Source organism: Gopherus evgoodei, chromosome 11 (assembly GCF_007399415.2).
Source record: "Gopherus evgoodei ecotype Sinaloan lineage chromosome 11, rGopEvg1_v1.p, whole genome shotgun sequence".
Taxonomy (NCBI): Eukaryota; Metazoa; Chordata; order Testudines; family Testudinidae; genus Gopherus; species Gopherus evgoodei.
The window spans coordinates 7,004,857-7,020,357 of record NC_044332.1 but is presented as its reverse complement, the minus strand read 5'-3'; the positions used below and the strand labels follow the sequence as shown (position 1 = coordinate 7,020,357).

Sequence of the window (15,501 nt, the reverse complement as noted above, 5' to 3'; positions counted from 1 at the left end):
GGGTCATGGTGGGGTTTTGTGTTTTATTGCCACCCAGGAAGCTGCAGGTAGGGAGCACTGGTATCTCCGGCCTAGCCTGCTGCTCCTGCAAAGGAGGCCAGGGGTTGGTTGCTGGGGGTCTCTTGGCAAACCGTGCCGCTCCAGCCGTTGCTCATGCCCAAGGGCTTGGCAGTGAGCTGTTGCCTTGTACTGCAGGCCTCAGAAGAATGTCTGGCACGGCTCTGATGCCAAGGGCCACCGGCTCACAGAGAGCTACTGCGAGACATGGAGGACGGACGATAGCGTGGTGACGGGCCAAGCCTCCTCGCTGGCCTCGGGGAAGCTCCTGGAGCAGAAGGTGAGCAGCTGCCGGAATGCCTTCATCGTCCTGTGTATCGAGAACAGCTTCATGACCTCTTCCAAAAAGTGACCTGCCCCCACCCGCCTCGGAGCACAGAGAGGGACCCCAACGGGGCAGCCGCTTCCCCCTTCACACAGCCATTCCCAGAGAAGCAGATGAAAAGCCAAAGAGTGTTGAGTTAGTTTGAAATGCCAGCCCGGTGCTGGCCAGCATCTGGAGGGCTGAGCCGACTGGCTGTCCTGGCCATCTCCTCGTCTCCGGTGTACATGCAGTGGGTCTCTCTCTTTTAAACCGCCTCATATTTAACCAGGTTAGTTGCATTCTTGGGTGAACTCTGCTTGGTTACCTGTTTTCCCCCTTGCTAGGACAGTCGTCACAGGGAGGGCCCCGTGGTTCCCACGTGGGGTGCCAGAGCACGAGATGCTCTTCACTGAGATGGGGAGGCCCAGCAGGAGAGCTGGCTGCATGGCCAGTCCTTGTGCTGTGGGGTACGTGACGGCCCCAGCTGGACAGCACTCTGGCCTCATTAGCAGCTGGAGCAGTGCAGGCTTCACCAGCACAGCTCTGCTGCTCGGTCTGTGACATCCCAGGGCTTTGCTGTCTGTCGCTGGCCATGCACCCTGCAGGGACTCAGCTGGGTGAAAGGCCCTGAGTGTCTAGCTGTCTTCCTCTCTGCAGGTTGGCTTCCCCCTCAGCTTGGTCTGATAGCCCCTAGCTTCACCTCCCCATCTCCATCTGTTCCAGGGCAACTGGAATGGGACCAGGCCCCCAGCCCCAAGTGCCTCTCAGCTGGCAGTGGGGTTCCTGCTGGCGGAGCCCTGCTCCCCACAGTGGGTGGCAAGAAGTGGGTTCCCCCCATTGGCATGGGTAAGCTGTTGGGGGTAGTACTTCAGGAGGGGGCAGGCTGTCCTTTGAAAGCAGAGGTATTTCCTTGTTGGAAGAACCAAAGGGGTTAGTTGTAAGAAGAAAGTCAAATAGAGGCTGAATCCCCACTCCAACTGTTCTGTGCAGTGCCTTCCCCATTGCAGGACAGTGCCTAGCTGGGGGTGGGGGGGGTGCCATTTTAGCAAGTGTCCCCTCCCCACACCTCCCCTGGCTAGCCCAGCCAATCCACACCAAACCCTGGCCAACATGTGCCTTATGCTGGTTAGGGGCAAGGGAGAGCAATGCATGCGCTGATGCGGGGAATGAATGTACTCTCCTTTGCTTGGGGGTGCGGGGAAGGGGCATTTCCTTGAGCGTCTAGAGGGCAAATTAAAAAGTACCTGTTCTAGCAATCCTGGGTGTCAGGGCCGGGAGGTTGTGTGACCTCTATGAGCATTACCGGGTGGAGATGCTTCTTTGCTGCCATAAAACCCGAATTCCAGAGGGAGCCCCAGCCCATGACAGGCAAGTCTGAATGTTAGGAGAACGTCTGGATGTGGGATTTAAGGTCCCATACGGCAGCTGAGCATCAGCTCCAGGAGAATGTCCCACCTCAAAGCCAGAAGCCTTCCACACACTTCTATACTCCTCCTGTACCACACTTGTGAAGCACTAATGTCTAAAGGATTTTTTAATCAATTTTGAAAATCTGAGGTGCTACATTTTTAACTAGCTTCTTATTGTACTGAAATTATTACCATAAAGGCTGTGCAAGTCACACAATTCCTGTTTCTTATTGTCTACTGTATTTGTGTAATTAATGCAATTTAAAGCCTGTGGATTTTTGTTTTTTGGTCAGTTGTGTTCTTTAAACCGTTTTCTAAAGGCACTGAATAAAGGAAAGTCTCCTCTTGCACGCTGTCATGTGGCTGTGAAGAGAGATGTACGGGTGTGAATGCACGGTAGCTAGCCCGTAAGAAACGCAGGCAGCTGAACTCTGGCTTCCTCCAAAGGGAAGGAGCAGATCTGAGGTCTGTCTTGTGCAGTGTCTCATTCTGGTTTCTGTTAGAGTCTGGCTGACACTCTGAGACAGGAGATTTACTATCCTTTCAAGAATCTGTCACCATTAGGGCCCTACCAAGTTCATGCCTGTGAAAAACACATCACGGACGGTGAAATCTGGCTGTTCAGGGGAATGGGGACTCCAGCGGCTGGGCTGGGCTGGGCTGGGGAGGGATTTCCTCTTCCCCTGCAGAGGCCACCCCCAGGGCTGGGACCTGGCTGGCTGGGAGCCCAGCTCTAAAGGCAGTGCAGAAATGAGGGTGGCCTGTGGAGTCAGAGCAGTTGTGGAGCTCCCTGCAGCCGGGGGAGGTTCCCAAAGGTGAGTCTGACACTCCCCAAGCAGAGGAAGTCCGGTCCCTCCCCAGCCCAGTCAGGACTAGCAGCTGTCAGTCTTGGCGTTTCTTGTGCCATGTGACTGCCCGGGAAGCTGAGACCCCCAGGGCTGTGCAATGCAGGTGGAACGCTGACTGGGCTCTGGGGCTGGCTGGGGGAAGAGCCCAGCAGCTGCGTAGCATCGGCGTCACTGCCCCGATGTTCTGTGCTAGGAGCTGATTCCCCGGCTCCATGGACACAGGCTGTTACCCAGGGGGTGGCAGTGAGGTCTTAGCCCAGCCCCTGCTGCTGCACTCCCCATGGGAAGGTGAAGTGTCAGTAACTACCGAGCACAGGCCTAGCAGAATCAGTGTTGGTGTGAAATCCAGCCCCACACCAGCTCGCACGGTGCCGGATGGAGCCCCAGGCTGGGGGTCAGACATGCCCCTAGCACTGCGGTACTGGACAGAGCCCCAGGCCATTGCACCCCTAGCATTGCAGTGCTGGACAAAGCTCCCATGTCCCTAGTGCTGCGGTGCCAGATGAAGTCCCTGCAGCCCTAGGGCCAGAGGGAGCCCAGGCCCCGGTGCCGCATAATCTCACACCAACAGGCTGCATCAATTGTCCAGCTGGGGTTAGGAAAGTGACTAGCTGGACACCTGGGGGAGCTAAAGGCAGGCCCTGAAATCCCAAAGAGGGTGATGGAGCCTGGCAGTGCCTGGTGCCTCCCAGCCACAGGTGCTGTGGGCCATGCCGGGGCCCAGCCAGCTGGGTGAATGCACCACTGGGAGGGAGCAGCAGGTGGTGGGCAGAGAACAGGGCTGGCACTGTTCTGGGGAAAGGGCCTCCTGGGGGGGGAGGGTGGCTGGGAGTAGATAAGCAGGGAGTTGATTCCTCTGACCCTGCCCGTGTGTGCTGGGACTGATGGTGCTCTGGGGCTGGAGCAATCGCACATGGGGCCTGGGCTGGCCAAGCCAGGCAAGATGGTGTGCAGGGGCTGGCCTGGCTGTGAGCAATGGGGTAGAGTCCAGGCTGCAGGCAGGCTCCTGGGAGGCCCTGTGACCTATGCCCGCCCCCCAGGGCCCTTGCCTGCTGGCAGCTGGCTCAGAGTTCAGCTGGTACCAGGCACTGGATGAGACAGCTGCCCTCTCCACTGTGGCCAGCAATGCACGCTGGGGACAGGGGCGGGAGCCAGGCAGGGCCTTTTCAGCCAGCAGCCCATCTCAGGTGCAGAGGAGGGTGGGACACAGCCTAGCCCTGTACCCAGGCAGCGCTGCCAGCACATCAGCCCTCATGCCAGGCTGGACTTTACACAGGACCGGCTGAGCAACAGAGCTGAGGCCCTCTCAGCCCCCCTGCTAGGACGCTGCCCTGCACGGCGCCAGGCCTGAGTGGGGGCTGCTGGCCACACAAGCCCAGGGGCTCAGCAGTGCCTGGGCCCACGGACATGATGTGGGCGGGTATGACAGAGGGGCCTAGTGATTTGCTGTGCATGGGCTTTGACCAGCCCCGTGGCAGGAAGAGCCAATGCAGGGGCAGTTACCACTAAGGACCCAGCGCTACCACGCAGGGGACCAGCCTCTGGGGCTCCAAAGGCATTTCACTGGTTTACTGGATCTGCCCCAGAAGTGAACTGACTGACTGTACATTCCCGTAGCTCTCTTCTGAATGCCTGTGGCACACTGGTGAGTAAGGTCAGTGTAATGGCTGTAGTAACCCTGGCTGAGGCCTTGGCTACTCACTGTTAGTGCCTGTCAAAGTCAGAGCAAACACAGGGTGAAATGGGTTTTTTCTCCCAGGCAGGCAGGAAAGCAGCCACCTACCTGGGACTGGACGTGTTCCTTCCACACAAATCAACAGGAACCCGGCTGGCCCTTGTCACAGGGTCACTGACCATTGGGTGCCATCAGCAGAGCGCCACGTTGGGCCCAAGCATTTTGCCCTCTGCGCAGGTCCTGGCTTAGAGCCTGGCCAGCCACGCTGGACCAAGCCTCTTGCAAAGTCTCATTGGTCAATCAGGTTTCAGGCGGTGCAGTGTCACTTTATTTTTGTTTGCGTGTAACCCTGTCTAGCTTTATTCGACACACGGTAGCACTTAACCCTGTGACAGTTTGTTACTAAATGTGGTTTACAGTCACGATGAGCCATGGGGGTGCACTAATGGAAGGGGGGGTACAGCTAGCAGGCTCACTGTGGCTCTTTAAAGCAACGAAAAAACCTTACTCCCGTGTGAGCGTGTGCAGTAAGGGGGCTGGCCACTGCTGGGAGATGGTGCTGAGGAATTTGGGCATTGTGGGGTTCACAGTTTAAGGCACGGTTTAGATTGGCAGAGCCCTGCAGCGTTTGCTGGCACGGCCGGGAGCTGGAATGCAGCTGAGCAGTATTAAAACACGCCCTGGCTGAGGCTGAGGCTGGGCAGGAGGGGAAGGGTGATAACATCACCCACAAGGCGAGGCACCCCAGCAGTCTCACAGCACGGTATCTGCTACTGGCCATGCGCCTCCCCGTGACGCCAAGGGCACTGGGCTGTGCACAGAGGGCAGCACGTGGGTGTGAGCAGCAGCACTGCCCATAAGGGCACAGGCTGCTGGGCGCCCCTCTCCAGCACACAAGGGTTATGGGCTAGAGCAGCCCCGCCCCAGTGGCCTCCGCTGCAGACCCAAGAGGAGCACAGGGCAGCAATGGGCCCACTAGCTCCGCGCTGGGCTGGAAAGGGCTGCCAGATTCCTCCCTCACACTTACAGCTGCCTTGCCCCACCTCCAATCTGTTACAGTCAGCTGATGTGTGCCAGGCAGGAGGGCACAGCTCACCTGCCCCTCTCAGCCCAACCCAGTGATAGGACCCAGCCCCCACGGGGAGCAAGGAGAGCCAACCATGGTCCCGCTTGGGTTGAATCTCCTGGGCCATATGCAGTACAGGGCAGAGTTATGCCACAAGGCCCTAGCGTAGCACAAGGACTTTCCAGCCCTGTAGTACAGGCAAGGCTGCTCTGTGGGCCATGCTGCAATGCTATGGAGCCCTGTGTGGGGAAGGACTGGCTGGCCCTCCCCGTGCGGCCCTAGATTCAACACCAGAGGGTCAGCTGCTTTGTGCAGAGGGAGCCGAGGGAGCTGCCGTGGAAGTGGCTGGCTAGGGCAGTAGCAGCTGCAGTGGCTGCACAGGTGCCATTCAGACAGTTGCTGAAGCAGTGCATTGAGGGGGGGACACATCGGGTGAAGTGGTCCAAGCCCTAGAGCCTGGAGTCAGGTGATTACATGGGACACTCAGCTTTCACTACAAAGAGCACACTTCTAGCCTCTGTGGAGCAAAGCTGGAACACGGGACCTGTGAGGGTTGACACCAGAAGCGAAGAAAAGAGCCTCAACGGCTTGTCTTAGCAACATCTCAGGTGTAGCCCCTGCCTCATGTTCCGGGAGGAGCCTAAGGTGAGTTTGGTACGCTTGGCACAGGTCACCCCAAATGAGTGCGTACGCGCACAAGTGTCTACTGGGAAAACCCAGCCCAGGAACCGCATCAGTAAGGGAGCCGGGTCACTCAAAGCAGCAGCCCTGGGGCCAGGCCTGGCACTGGAATGGGATCTCCGGGCTTGCGCCGTTCCGTCCTCAAAGGCAGTTCTTAACACGGGGGTTGCCGGCAGTGAGGCTGTGCTGGGAGCGGAGGCATGGGCGGGAGTGGCAGTCTGGGGACCAAGGGTGCGCACAACCCAGGGGCTTGGCGGCCCCTACCAGCCAGGCTAGGACTGCAGCCCCAGCCTGGCCTGTGCTCCTTGCTTTCTCAGCTGCACATTGACACGGCGAGGAAGGTGAGAGGACTGTGATAGGGTGGGGTGTGCACACAGGCCACTCCCTCGGGTCTCCTCTCCCAGATGCACTCAGATGTGCACGCTGCCCGGCTCCGTGCTCCTCTCCTTCCCTGGTGCCTCCTCCACAGGGCTGCTGAGCTCCTTGGCGAACGCCGGCCCCTGGGGCACCTTGCGCCAGCGGTGCCTCATGGCCACGCACACCGCTGCCCCGAGGTACACCACTGCCAGCAGCGTGAAGTAGGCGAAGTACACGTAGAACTGAGGGGGAGAGAGAGCACACGACACCAGAGCCCCGGTTAAACCCACAGCCTGCCCCTCCTCAGTCAGCCAGCACTGCCCTGCCTTTCTGGCTGGCACCGAGGGGTTAACAGCAGCTGGGGACAGAGCTGACCCTCTCCCCTCCGCACTCTCTGTACCCAGCAGCAGGTAGCTGCTTAGTTCCCCGACAACTGTGGGGTGATGGCGGGGGCCTGGAGAAGCGGCACACAATCACGGTGCGTGCACAACCCACGGGAGCAGCGGCACACAATCACGGAGCGTGCACAACCCACGGGAGCAGCGGCACACAATCACGGAGCGTGCACAACCCACGGGAGCAGCGGCACACAATCACGGAGCGTGCACAAGGAGCGGGAGCAGCGGCACACAATCACGGAGCGCGCACAAGCTGCAGGAGCAGCGGCACACAATCACGGAGCGTGCAAAAGCCGCGGGAGAAGCGGCACACAATCACGGAGCGTGCAAAAGCCGCGGAAGAAGCGGCACACAATCACGGAGCGTGCACAACATACGAGAGAAGTGGCACACAATCACAGAGCGCGCACAAGCTGTGGGAGAAGCGGCACACAATCACGGAGCGCGCACAAGCTGCGGGAGAAGCGGCACACAATCATGGAGCGCGCACAAGCTGCGGGAGCAGCGAGACACCATCACGGAGCGTGCACACCTACGGGAACAGCTGTAACTGGGCTGTTCCCCACTGGCTGCACTCCAGTTCACCAGCGCTGAGAACGGGAGCTGTGCCACCCATGGACACTGGGCCCAGCCTGGGGGCTGCCCTCTGCCAGCAAAGAACAGGGACAACCTGTCAGCCAGCCAAGAGGGCGAGGCAGCCGCGGGGACCGAAAAGGTCGGGGGGCTGAGGGTCAGTGACCCAGGCAGTCAGGCGTGGGGGAGGTGAGAGCTGCTGGGGGACTGTTGATGGTCCCAGAAGGGAGCTGCAGACATTTCTGGGGAAGGCTGAAGGCCAGACGCACAGCAGAGGGAGGTGCCTGCTGGCTTGAAGCTGCAGGCGGAGGCAAGGAAGCAGCGGATGAGCTTCCTCCTGACATCCCCATGCAGGGCCGGCCTTACGAGTGGGTGCCCTGCTCAAGAGGCAAGGAGCAGGGCAAGCCTGGGGTGTGTGGGCAATAGGGGGGAGGCAGCGGGGGCCAGGGGCAATAGGGGGGGATGTGTGGAGGCCAGGGGAGGCAGCAGGACCCAGGGCACCAATATACAGTGCACCTAGGCACTATTTTCCCTAAGGCTAGCCCTGCCCCACGCTGAAGGGCTGGACGCTGCGGAGCAGGGAGTGGGCTGAGGGCAGTGAGAGATGCTTTACTGGCAAGGATGAGAGGCTAGAGTGCAACTCCCACCTTTGACCGCAGAGGCCTTGGGTCCTGCTGGGAAGAGCAGAGTTGCACTCCAGCTGACAGCTGGGGTGGGTGTCCTGCCAGAGGGCACAAGAGGAGCCCAGGTGCGGCAGAAGATGTTGGCGTGTGATATGTGGGGGTGTCATGTCATGGGATTTTAAGGACTACGTACACGGGACTGATAACTAGACCATTTGGGGAGTTGTGCTGGAAAATTTGCACAAGGTTTTTGTAACAACCCAGCCCCAGGGAGGGTACTACCAAGGCAAGAGAGTCCTGAGAAGGAAACTGAGGCAGGCACACTAGTCATGCCATGGCCTGTCACAAGAGGGTGCTCCAGGTGAGCAGTGGCTCTGACAGGGACACTGTTAAATTGGCCCAAACCTTAACTTTGCCCCTATCCAGCCACCAACCTCGCAACAGCCCCCTACTTGGAGGGTGCTATATTTTCCCATCAGCCATTTCCCCAGTGAGTTGCTCCTAAGCACGTGTTCATTTCCCAGGAGGTGGAGAACTCGGCAGCCTTCAGGCTCAGCTCCCATTTGGGAAAGTGAGCAGCAGAGAGGAACAGACCTGGCTCTACGGGCAAAGCATGAGCCACTCCCCGGCCAAGCCAGCCAGGGCACTGGTGCCGCTGCACACTGGGTTTCAAAGGCATTGCTGGGGCTCTAGGGGTTTTTAAAAATGGGGCATACAGTGAGGTTAACCTCAGAAACAGCTGGCTCAACCACTCCCCAAATGCCGCTGTGCATACGCCAGCCCTGAATGCTTCCCTAACAATGGGGAAGGGGCAGGGAGGAAGCCAGGCAAGGGGCCCACACGTTGTCATGAGCTATCTTGGCCTGCCCGCCCAGGGGCAACACAGACCACTAGTCACACCCCTGCCCTGCCTGCCCAAGGGCTACGTTCATGGCTGTTGGCAGTTTCCCTTATCCTGCCCAAACAGCCCTTCCACAGGCTTCTCGGCCTGGGCCAATCCGACCCACTCGGCCTCCTGAGTGGCTCCCCACTGGCAGCCCAAGGGAAGCTGCGCGGCCCCCTTACCTGTGGATGCACTGAAAGGCCCAGGCCCCGCTTGTCTGATATGATCATGGTTATGATGGTCTTCAGGACGGTGGCAAAGAAGGTGTTCACGCCAAACACCAGGGCACACAGCTCTTTGGAGAGGGAGGCGGCAATCTGGAAACTGTCATCAAAGCAAGAAAAAAGTCGTCACTCAGCGTCTGCATCTGACAGACATTGACAGCGAACAGACAGCCAGTGCCACTATCGCCCTACCTGAACCTGCTGACCCTAGCCCAGCCGAGGAGATCCGTCCCCATGTGCATGTAACACGCCTGTGCTCTGACAGCCGCTGCCCTGCAGCTGAGCTGCATGCTGTCTTGCTGGCTGGCTGTTCTCCCATCTGCTCACAGCCGAGCTGTGGGTTATAGAGCAGGGTAGGAGTTCCTGGCTAGGGCCTGGGCGACCCATTGGGATCTCTGTGAGAGGCACAGGGTGGGAGTTACCAAACGCCTGGTTACAGGAGCGCTCAAGGGGCCCTGGGTCTGAGAGGATGCGCTCACTCAGCACCTCCCAAAATCCCACCCCCCAGCCCTGAGGAAATACGCCCCACACAGTTCCTGGCATGCCCACCTCCTGCCTCAGGCTGGCAGAGCTCAGCACTGCAGCTGACTGCAGTGCCTGTGGCCCAGTGGGCTTCTCTCTGCTGTCTCAGCCTTCGGGGCGGCAGACCTGCCCCGCCACACCAGGGCAGTTTGAGCCCATCTAAGCCCTAGAGGCTGGGCTTAGGGGGTGCTGCAGGCCTGGGGCTCCTGCAGGCTCCAGTTCCAGTGCGCTCTGGGCTGAAGGGAGTGGTGCTGCTGTGCCCACACCCATAAGGGGCTGGAAAAGGCAGATGCCATGCGAACTGTGACCTGCACCAGCCTCAGGCCTGGACCGGCCAGGGGGTTGGGATGTACATCACTGGAAACGGTCTCACCTACAACTCAGACCAACCCCATGCCACCCAGCCCCCGCTAGGCACTACATCAATGTGGAGAGCGAGGGTCAGTAGGCCTCTCTGGAAGTGGGCTGAGGTGCCCCACTGGAAAGCCCCAGCTGCACTCGCCCTGTCTCTCTGGTGGAAGGGGAGCCCAGCCCCCAGGCGCGGCTCAGGGCCAGTCACCAATCCTTCACTGCAGCACACCTTCTCTGCACTCTGACACCAGCTCACCCGCTGGGGGAACGGCTGACCTGGCGTCCAGCTGCAGCCAGGACTATGCGCCCGTGTCCGTATTACTAGTGGGGGACCCCGCAGAGCGAGACACCCCAACTCACATGGCTATGGGGACCAGGAACTGGTAGGAGCCCCTGAACAGGATGTAGGCCCCGTAGCAGAGCCAAATGTGGCTGGTGGTGCTCATCAGCAAGAGCAGCCCAGCCTGGAAGGCTGTCACGGCGCCAATCACCAGCTCCGACCACCGCGCCCAGCGGATCTTCACATAGCCGGCAGCGAAGGCAGTGATGGCACCTGGGGAGACAAGGCGTCAGTGACTAACGGCTGCCCGCAGGGTAGGGCCCATGCCTGTGGCAGGAGCCTGCCTGGCGGCACTTGGTGCAGTGATGATAGGAAGTAATCCAGGGCCACACGGAGATAGCAGCACGCAAGGAACAGATGCCTGCAGCTGGGTCTCTGTAAGCTCACCACTCATGCCCCCATCTGCCCCAGCGAATGAGCACCAGTCCCAGGGCATTCAGTCACTCTGCCACAGCACTGCCCTCCCAGCCCCGGCTCTGCCCCTCTAGGTCTGCCTTTTCCATCGGGGGCACTCATTTGGCAGGCACCAGCACTCCTGTGAGCGTGGCGCTGTGGGAAGTCTGGGGGCCGTGCTGAGGCGCCTGCGACCTGCCAAGCAGCCATCTCCGTCACCCTTCAGCAAGCCTACGAGCCCCTCAATTCCAGAGGATTCACTTCTCTGCCAGCAACTCCTCCAGGCCTGACAAACTCACTGCACCCAACACACTGCTCTCCTAAGGCAGATCCAAAAGTACGCTGTGAAGGCTCAAACAGAAGTGCTGGCACACCGCTGGCTAAGGCCATTGTGAAATGCATGGACTGACACTAGGAAACGTGTACATGTGCTGAAATCATGTTTTAAAGGCTGTACCGAGGCCAAGTGGACAACCCGGGCTTCTGCCAGACACAAGCATGGCTAGTCCCTGGCCCTGATAGACAACTGCCATGTGACGCCAACAGGAAAAGCAGGCTGCCATGAAAGCAAGGGGCAGCTCACCCGAGGACAAACAATGGGGAAGAGGAGCTTTATGAGGGGCTGCCCTTCAGAAGGGGCATTTCCAAGGGTTACTGGCCTGTCAGAGGGCGGGAAAAGGAGCCCTGGCTCACCTGGCACTGAGGATACTAGCAGGCCATGTGGGCTTGTGCTGCGGGGCAGTTGCTCGGGGTGAGAAGTTGCTGTAGACAAGGAGTTTAGCCTGACAGCGTGAAGTTTAGACTCTAAGAAGCATGTTAGCCCCTTTGTTTCACACATAACCTGGTGTTCTTATTACCACTGCTCTTAAAGCTTAATCTTCATAAATAAACTTGTGTGTGTTGTCACCATGGCTAGATCTGTGCTGTGTTGTTCTGACGGCCTGATCCTGCGCTGTGCGCACAGTCTCTTCGGGGACAGCTTGCCTGGTCATTTCTGAGCATGGCAGTGACAGGGGCTGGATGCTGCAGGGAGTGGGTCAAGGACTCGGGGTTTGCTGTTTGTCACTAGCCTGCACAGAGGGGATAAGGCTGCAGAAACCTGGCAGTCAGTGCTTGTCTGTGGCCACGGGCTAGAGGTTTCAGGGAGCAGAGCTACACAGGCACAGACAAGACCGCTTCCTGCTCAGGGCAGATGGTGGTGAGCTCTCTCGCAACCCGGGGCACCCTCAGGAGCACCACACAGCCACCTCAGCCCCCTGCAGAGCCCAGATGGGTCCTATGGGGTGTGTGGCCCAAGCAGCATGAGGGCAGGGCCGGTGCAAGGATGTTTCGTGCCCTAGGCGAAACTTCCACCTTGCGCCCCCTCCGTGCCCCGGCCCTGAGGATCCCCCCCCCATGGCAGCTCCCCCCCTCTGCCCTCAGGCACCCCTCTTGTGGCAGTCCCCACCCCCCACCCTGCACACACCCCCGCCCCAGCTCACCCCTGCTCTGTGCACAAACACCAGCACCCCAAGCATGCTGTGGCTGCTTCACTTCTCCCATCCCCCAGGCTTGTGGTGCCTAAGCTGATTGGCACCACAAGCCTGGGAGGTGGGAGAAGTGAAGCAGCGATGGCGTGCTCGGGGTACTCGTACGCGAAGCAGGGGTGAGCTGGGGTGGGGAGTTCCCCTGGGTGCCACCCCCACCTTATTTGCTGCAGGCGGCCCTCTCTCCAAAGATCCGGCCGCCGCGGTCACTGCCGAAGAAAATGGTGCCCCTCAAATCCCAGCGCCCTAGGCAACTGTCTAGGTTGCCTAAATGGTTGCACCAGCTCTGCATGGGGGTAACAGGTGTGAGCTATTGCAAGCCCAGGAGTTTTAACTCAGAGAGTCCCTGGGAGGATGGTCAGTGGCAAGGGACGCTCCCTGGCTAAGGGCTTTCCCAACCCACTGCTGCATACACAGCCAAGCTTTACCTCCGCACCCTCCAGAACCAATTGCGATACAGCCCGGAGCTCTGGCTACCGCTGGAGCTGAGACTGACTCAGGCATGCCCCACTTCCCGCTCACTGCAGGCTGCTAAGCCATGCATCTTCGGCTGAGTGCAACAGGTCAGACAGCTTCCGGGCTGCAAAATTCAACAGTGAAAATAGAGGCTAAGCTCTCCAGTCTGGGAGCAGGCCCAGGGCAGGCAGATGCTCCGTGTGCTCCTGCACTCAGCCCATGGCTACATGGGAAAGCTGCACCCATGTAACAACAGGGCAGACGGCAAACCCATTTAGTTAAATAGGAGTAAACCCTTTGTGTGGACACTGATTTGGGGTTAAACCAATTTTGGGTCTAGTTTACGTCAACGAGGGACAGATTTAAACGGCTCTTAAACCCAAATTGGAGCATCTACACGGGTTGGCCTCTCATTCGCTAAGCCTTTTGACACTCCCGGTGCAGTTAAACTAGTGCAGCTTTGCTGCGGAGAAGACCTTTGCCCGGCTGGGACTTCTAGACCCTGCCTGCTCCCATTCCAGCAGGGGCCTGCCTTGCACAGAAATGCACTGTGCGGGCCATGCATTGCAGCGGCTTTGCAAGGGAGGCAGACTGTGAGCAGCCACTCGCATCCAGCTGGGGGCTAATCCCCTGTGCGGAGCAGCTTTTGTTTCAGAAAAGCCCAGTGAGGTCACATGCAGCACATTCCTGGGGAATTAGTGCCTGGCTCAGGACAGGCCAAGTGTGGGGCTCATGCCTTCTAATCCCCTTAGCCTCCAGAGCCCTTCCTGCTGGCTGGCGCTACACGAGCCCACGGAGACCCCTTTGGACATCATGCAGCACAGGGGAGCAAGGGGGGACCCCTGGAGGCAGACAGGGCCGTGTACCAAGCAGCGTTGAGGCGGCGTCCACCCCGCCGTTGTAGATCTTGCGGTTGTCCGTGGTGGGGTAAATCTCATTCCACAGGAGCTGCACATAATAGAGCATGAGATAGTAGCCGGCGGAGTTGAAGATCCACCAGAGGGACCAGAGCCGCAGCTGGGGCAGCTTGGCAAAAGTGCCGAGCTCCCTCAGCATACGGAAGAGGGCCAAGCTGCGCCAGTGGGAGGGCGCGGGGGGCACTGGCTTGCCCTCGACGGGGTGCATCTTGTCCAGCTCTGAGAGGGCAGGGCCACTACTCTTGTTGAAGAAGAGGCTTCGCTTGGGCTGCTCCAGGAAGAGCGTCAGGACAAGCCCAAAGAGCATGAACCCCAGTGAAACATAGTTGAGCGTCATGAAAGGCACCCCGCCCACGGTGACGCAGAGCTGCCCCAGCACCGAGCTGGTGAAGACCCCCATCAGCACAGCAGAGCGGGAGTAGCTGGCCATGCGCTGGTAGTGCGAGGGGGTGACCAGGGAGAAGATGTAGGAGGAGTAGGCCACGCGGGCCGCCATGGTGATGCCGTAGAAGAACTCCATGAACTGCATGGCCAGGATACTGGTGCCGAAGATCATCAGCAGCCAGATGGAGATGTGACTCAGGCTCTGCAGCACCAGCACCGGCTTGTAGCGCAGGTAATCCGTCAGCAGGAAGATGGGCACCAGGACGGCCATATAGGAGTAGGACAGGACAGGAGTGATCTCGTTGGTCACCTGCAAGACACAGCAAACCAGTGGGAGCAGGAAACGGGCAAGCTCTGAGCCTCAATGCTCACGTTCACGTCGTCACACGAAGGCTGCAGAGCCAGGGACACTAGGAGGTGGGGCAGGCTGGTGACGGCAATGCCTTCTGACTGGGGTGCTCAGCAGCTGCTGGGACCAGGCAGCCCAAGACGCCTGGATACGGATCCAGGCACCTTGCTTTAGCCACACATCACAACTTTGCTCTGACCTTTTCCCAGCATTGCTCTAGCTCAGTGGTCCCAAAACTCTAGGGAGACATGGGGGGTGCAGAGAAACATCCAGGGGGGCATGATGGGGCCTGGGCCAGCCCCCACAAAGGGACAGGGAGGGAGCAACACTCAGCCCCACTCTGCCCCAGCTCTGCTCCTGGCCCACAGCCCCAGCCACGGGCCTGTTCCCACAGTCACTCGGCCAATGGCCCCTGTTTTCAGCTCCCGGCCACCGTGACTCCCCTCCAGGCCCGGGGTGGGGGCGCAGACACAGTCTATTACTGAGGGGGAGGGAGGGCACAAGAGGAAAAGTTTGGGCATCACTGCTCTAGTGACAGGACTGCACAAGCTGAGCCTTGGAAGCCAGTCTGCTCTGGAGCCCTGATGGCCGGGCACTTCAGCAAACTGTCGGAGTCAGAAACAGCCCAAATTCCTCATCACCCTGCCAGGGCTTCTGGCACAGTAGCCAAGAGCTCTGCCAGGCGAGGATCTGGGTGCAGGGGAATCTGGATGCACAGGGGCTTGTTGAGGGTTCTGGGTGCAATGGTAATGGGACTCTGCAGGAGGGTCCAGGTGACTGTGACTGGGGCTCAGCCGGGGGAGAGTCTGGGTGTTGGGGGCGTCCAGATGCTGGGGAAGTGGGGTTCAGTGGGGTGGGGATCCAGGTGCAGGGGGAGTGGGGCTCATCGTGGGGGGGGTCTCAGTGCGGGGGGGATGAGGCTCAGCAGGAGGGTCTGGGTATGAGGAGGTTTGGATGCACGGGAGTTGGGCAGATGGTGGAGCTGCTCCCTGTACAGGGATCCCTCCCCCTGCAGCTGAGGAGTGATAGCTGTAGGAAGCGGGGGGTTGTGGAGGGAGTTTGCAGAGCTTCCTGCTCCTGTAGCCAGTGAGAAATCTGGGGGTGGGTCTGACCAGGCCCCAGTTGCTGTACAAGAGCAAAGGAAGTCCTGTCCTCCCCAGCCCAG

The 15,501-nt window shown here is 59.5% G+C and overlaps 2 protein-coding genes across 3 annotated transcripts in view; one reads left to right on the top strand and one right to left on the bottom strand.

The window, feature by feature from the left end:
* COL18A1 (collagen type XVIII alpha 1 chain) overlaps positions 1–2,117 on the top strand; it is a 105,883-nt gene extending 103,766 nt beyond the window's left edge. The window contains 1 exon segment of the mRNA XM_030580507.1: positions 196–2,117. Within this exon segment, the coding sequence (XP_030436367.1) occupies positions 196–409 (214 nt within the window). The 3' untranslated portion in view covers positions 410–2,117.
* Positions 2,118–4,598: 2,481 nt separating this feature from the next.
* SLC19A1 (solute carrier family 19 member 1) overlaps positions 4,599–15,501 on the bottom strand; it is a 37,710-nt gene continuing 26,807 nt past the window's right edge. For both annotated transcript variants that reach the window (XM_030580066.1, XM_030580065.1), the window contains 4 exons: positions 13,553–14,297; positions 10,332–10,524; positions 9,057–9,198; positions 4,599–6,639 (listed from right to left, as the gene is read on the bottom strand). In XM_030580066.1, the coding sequence (XP_030435926.1) occupies positions 6,451–6,639; positions 9,057–9,198; positions 10,332–10,524; positions 13,553–14,297 (1,269 nt within the window). In that variant the 3' untranslated portion in view covers positions 4,599–6,450. The remainder of the gene's footprint in view (positions 6,640–9,056; positions 9,199–10,331; positions 10,525–13,552; positions 14,298–15,501) is intronic.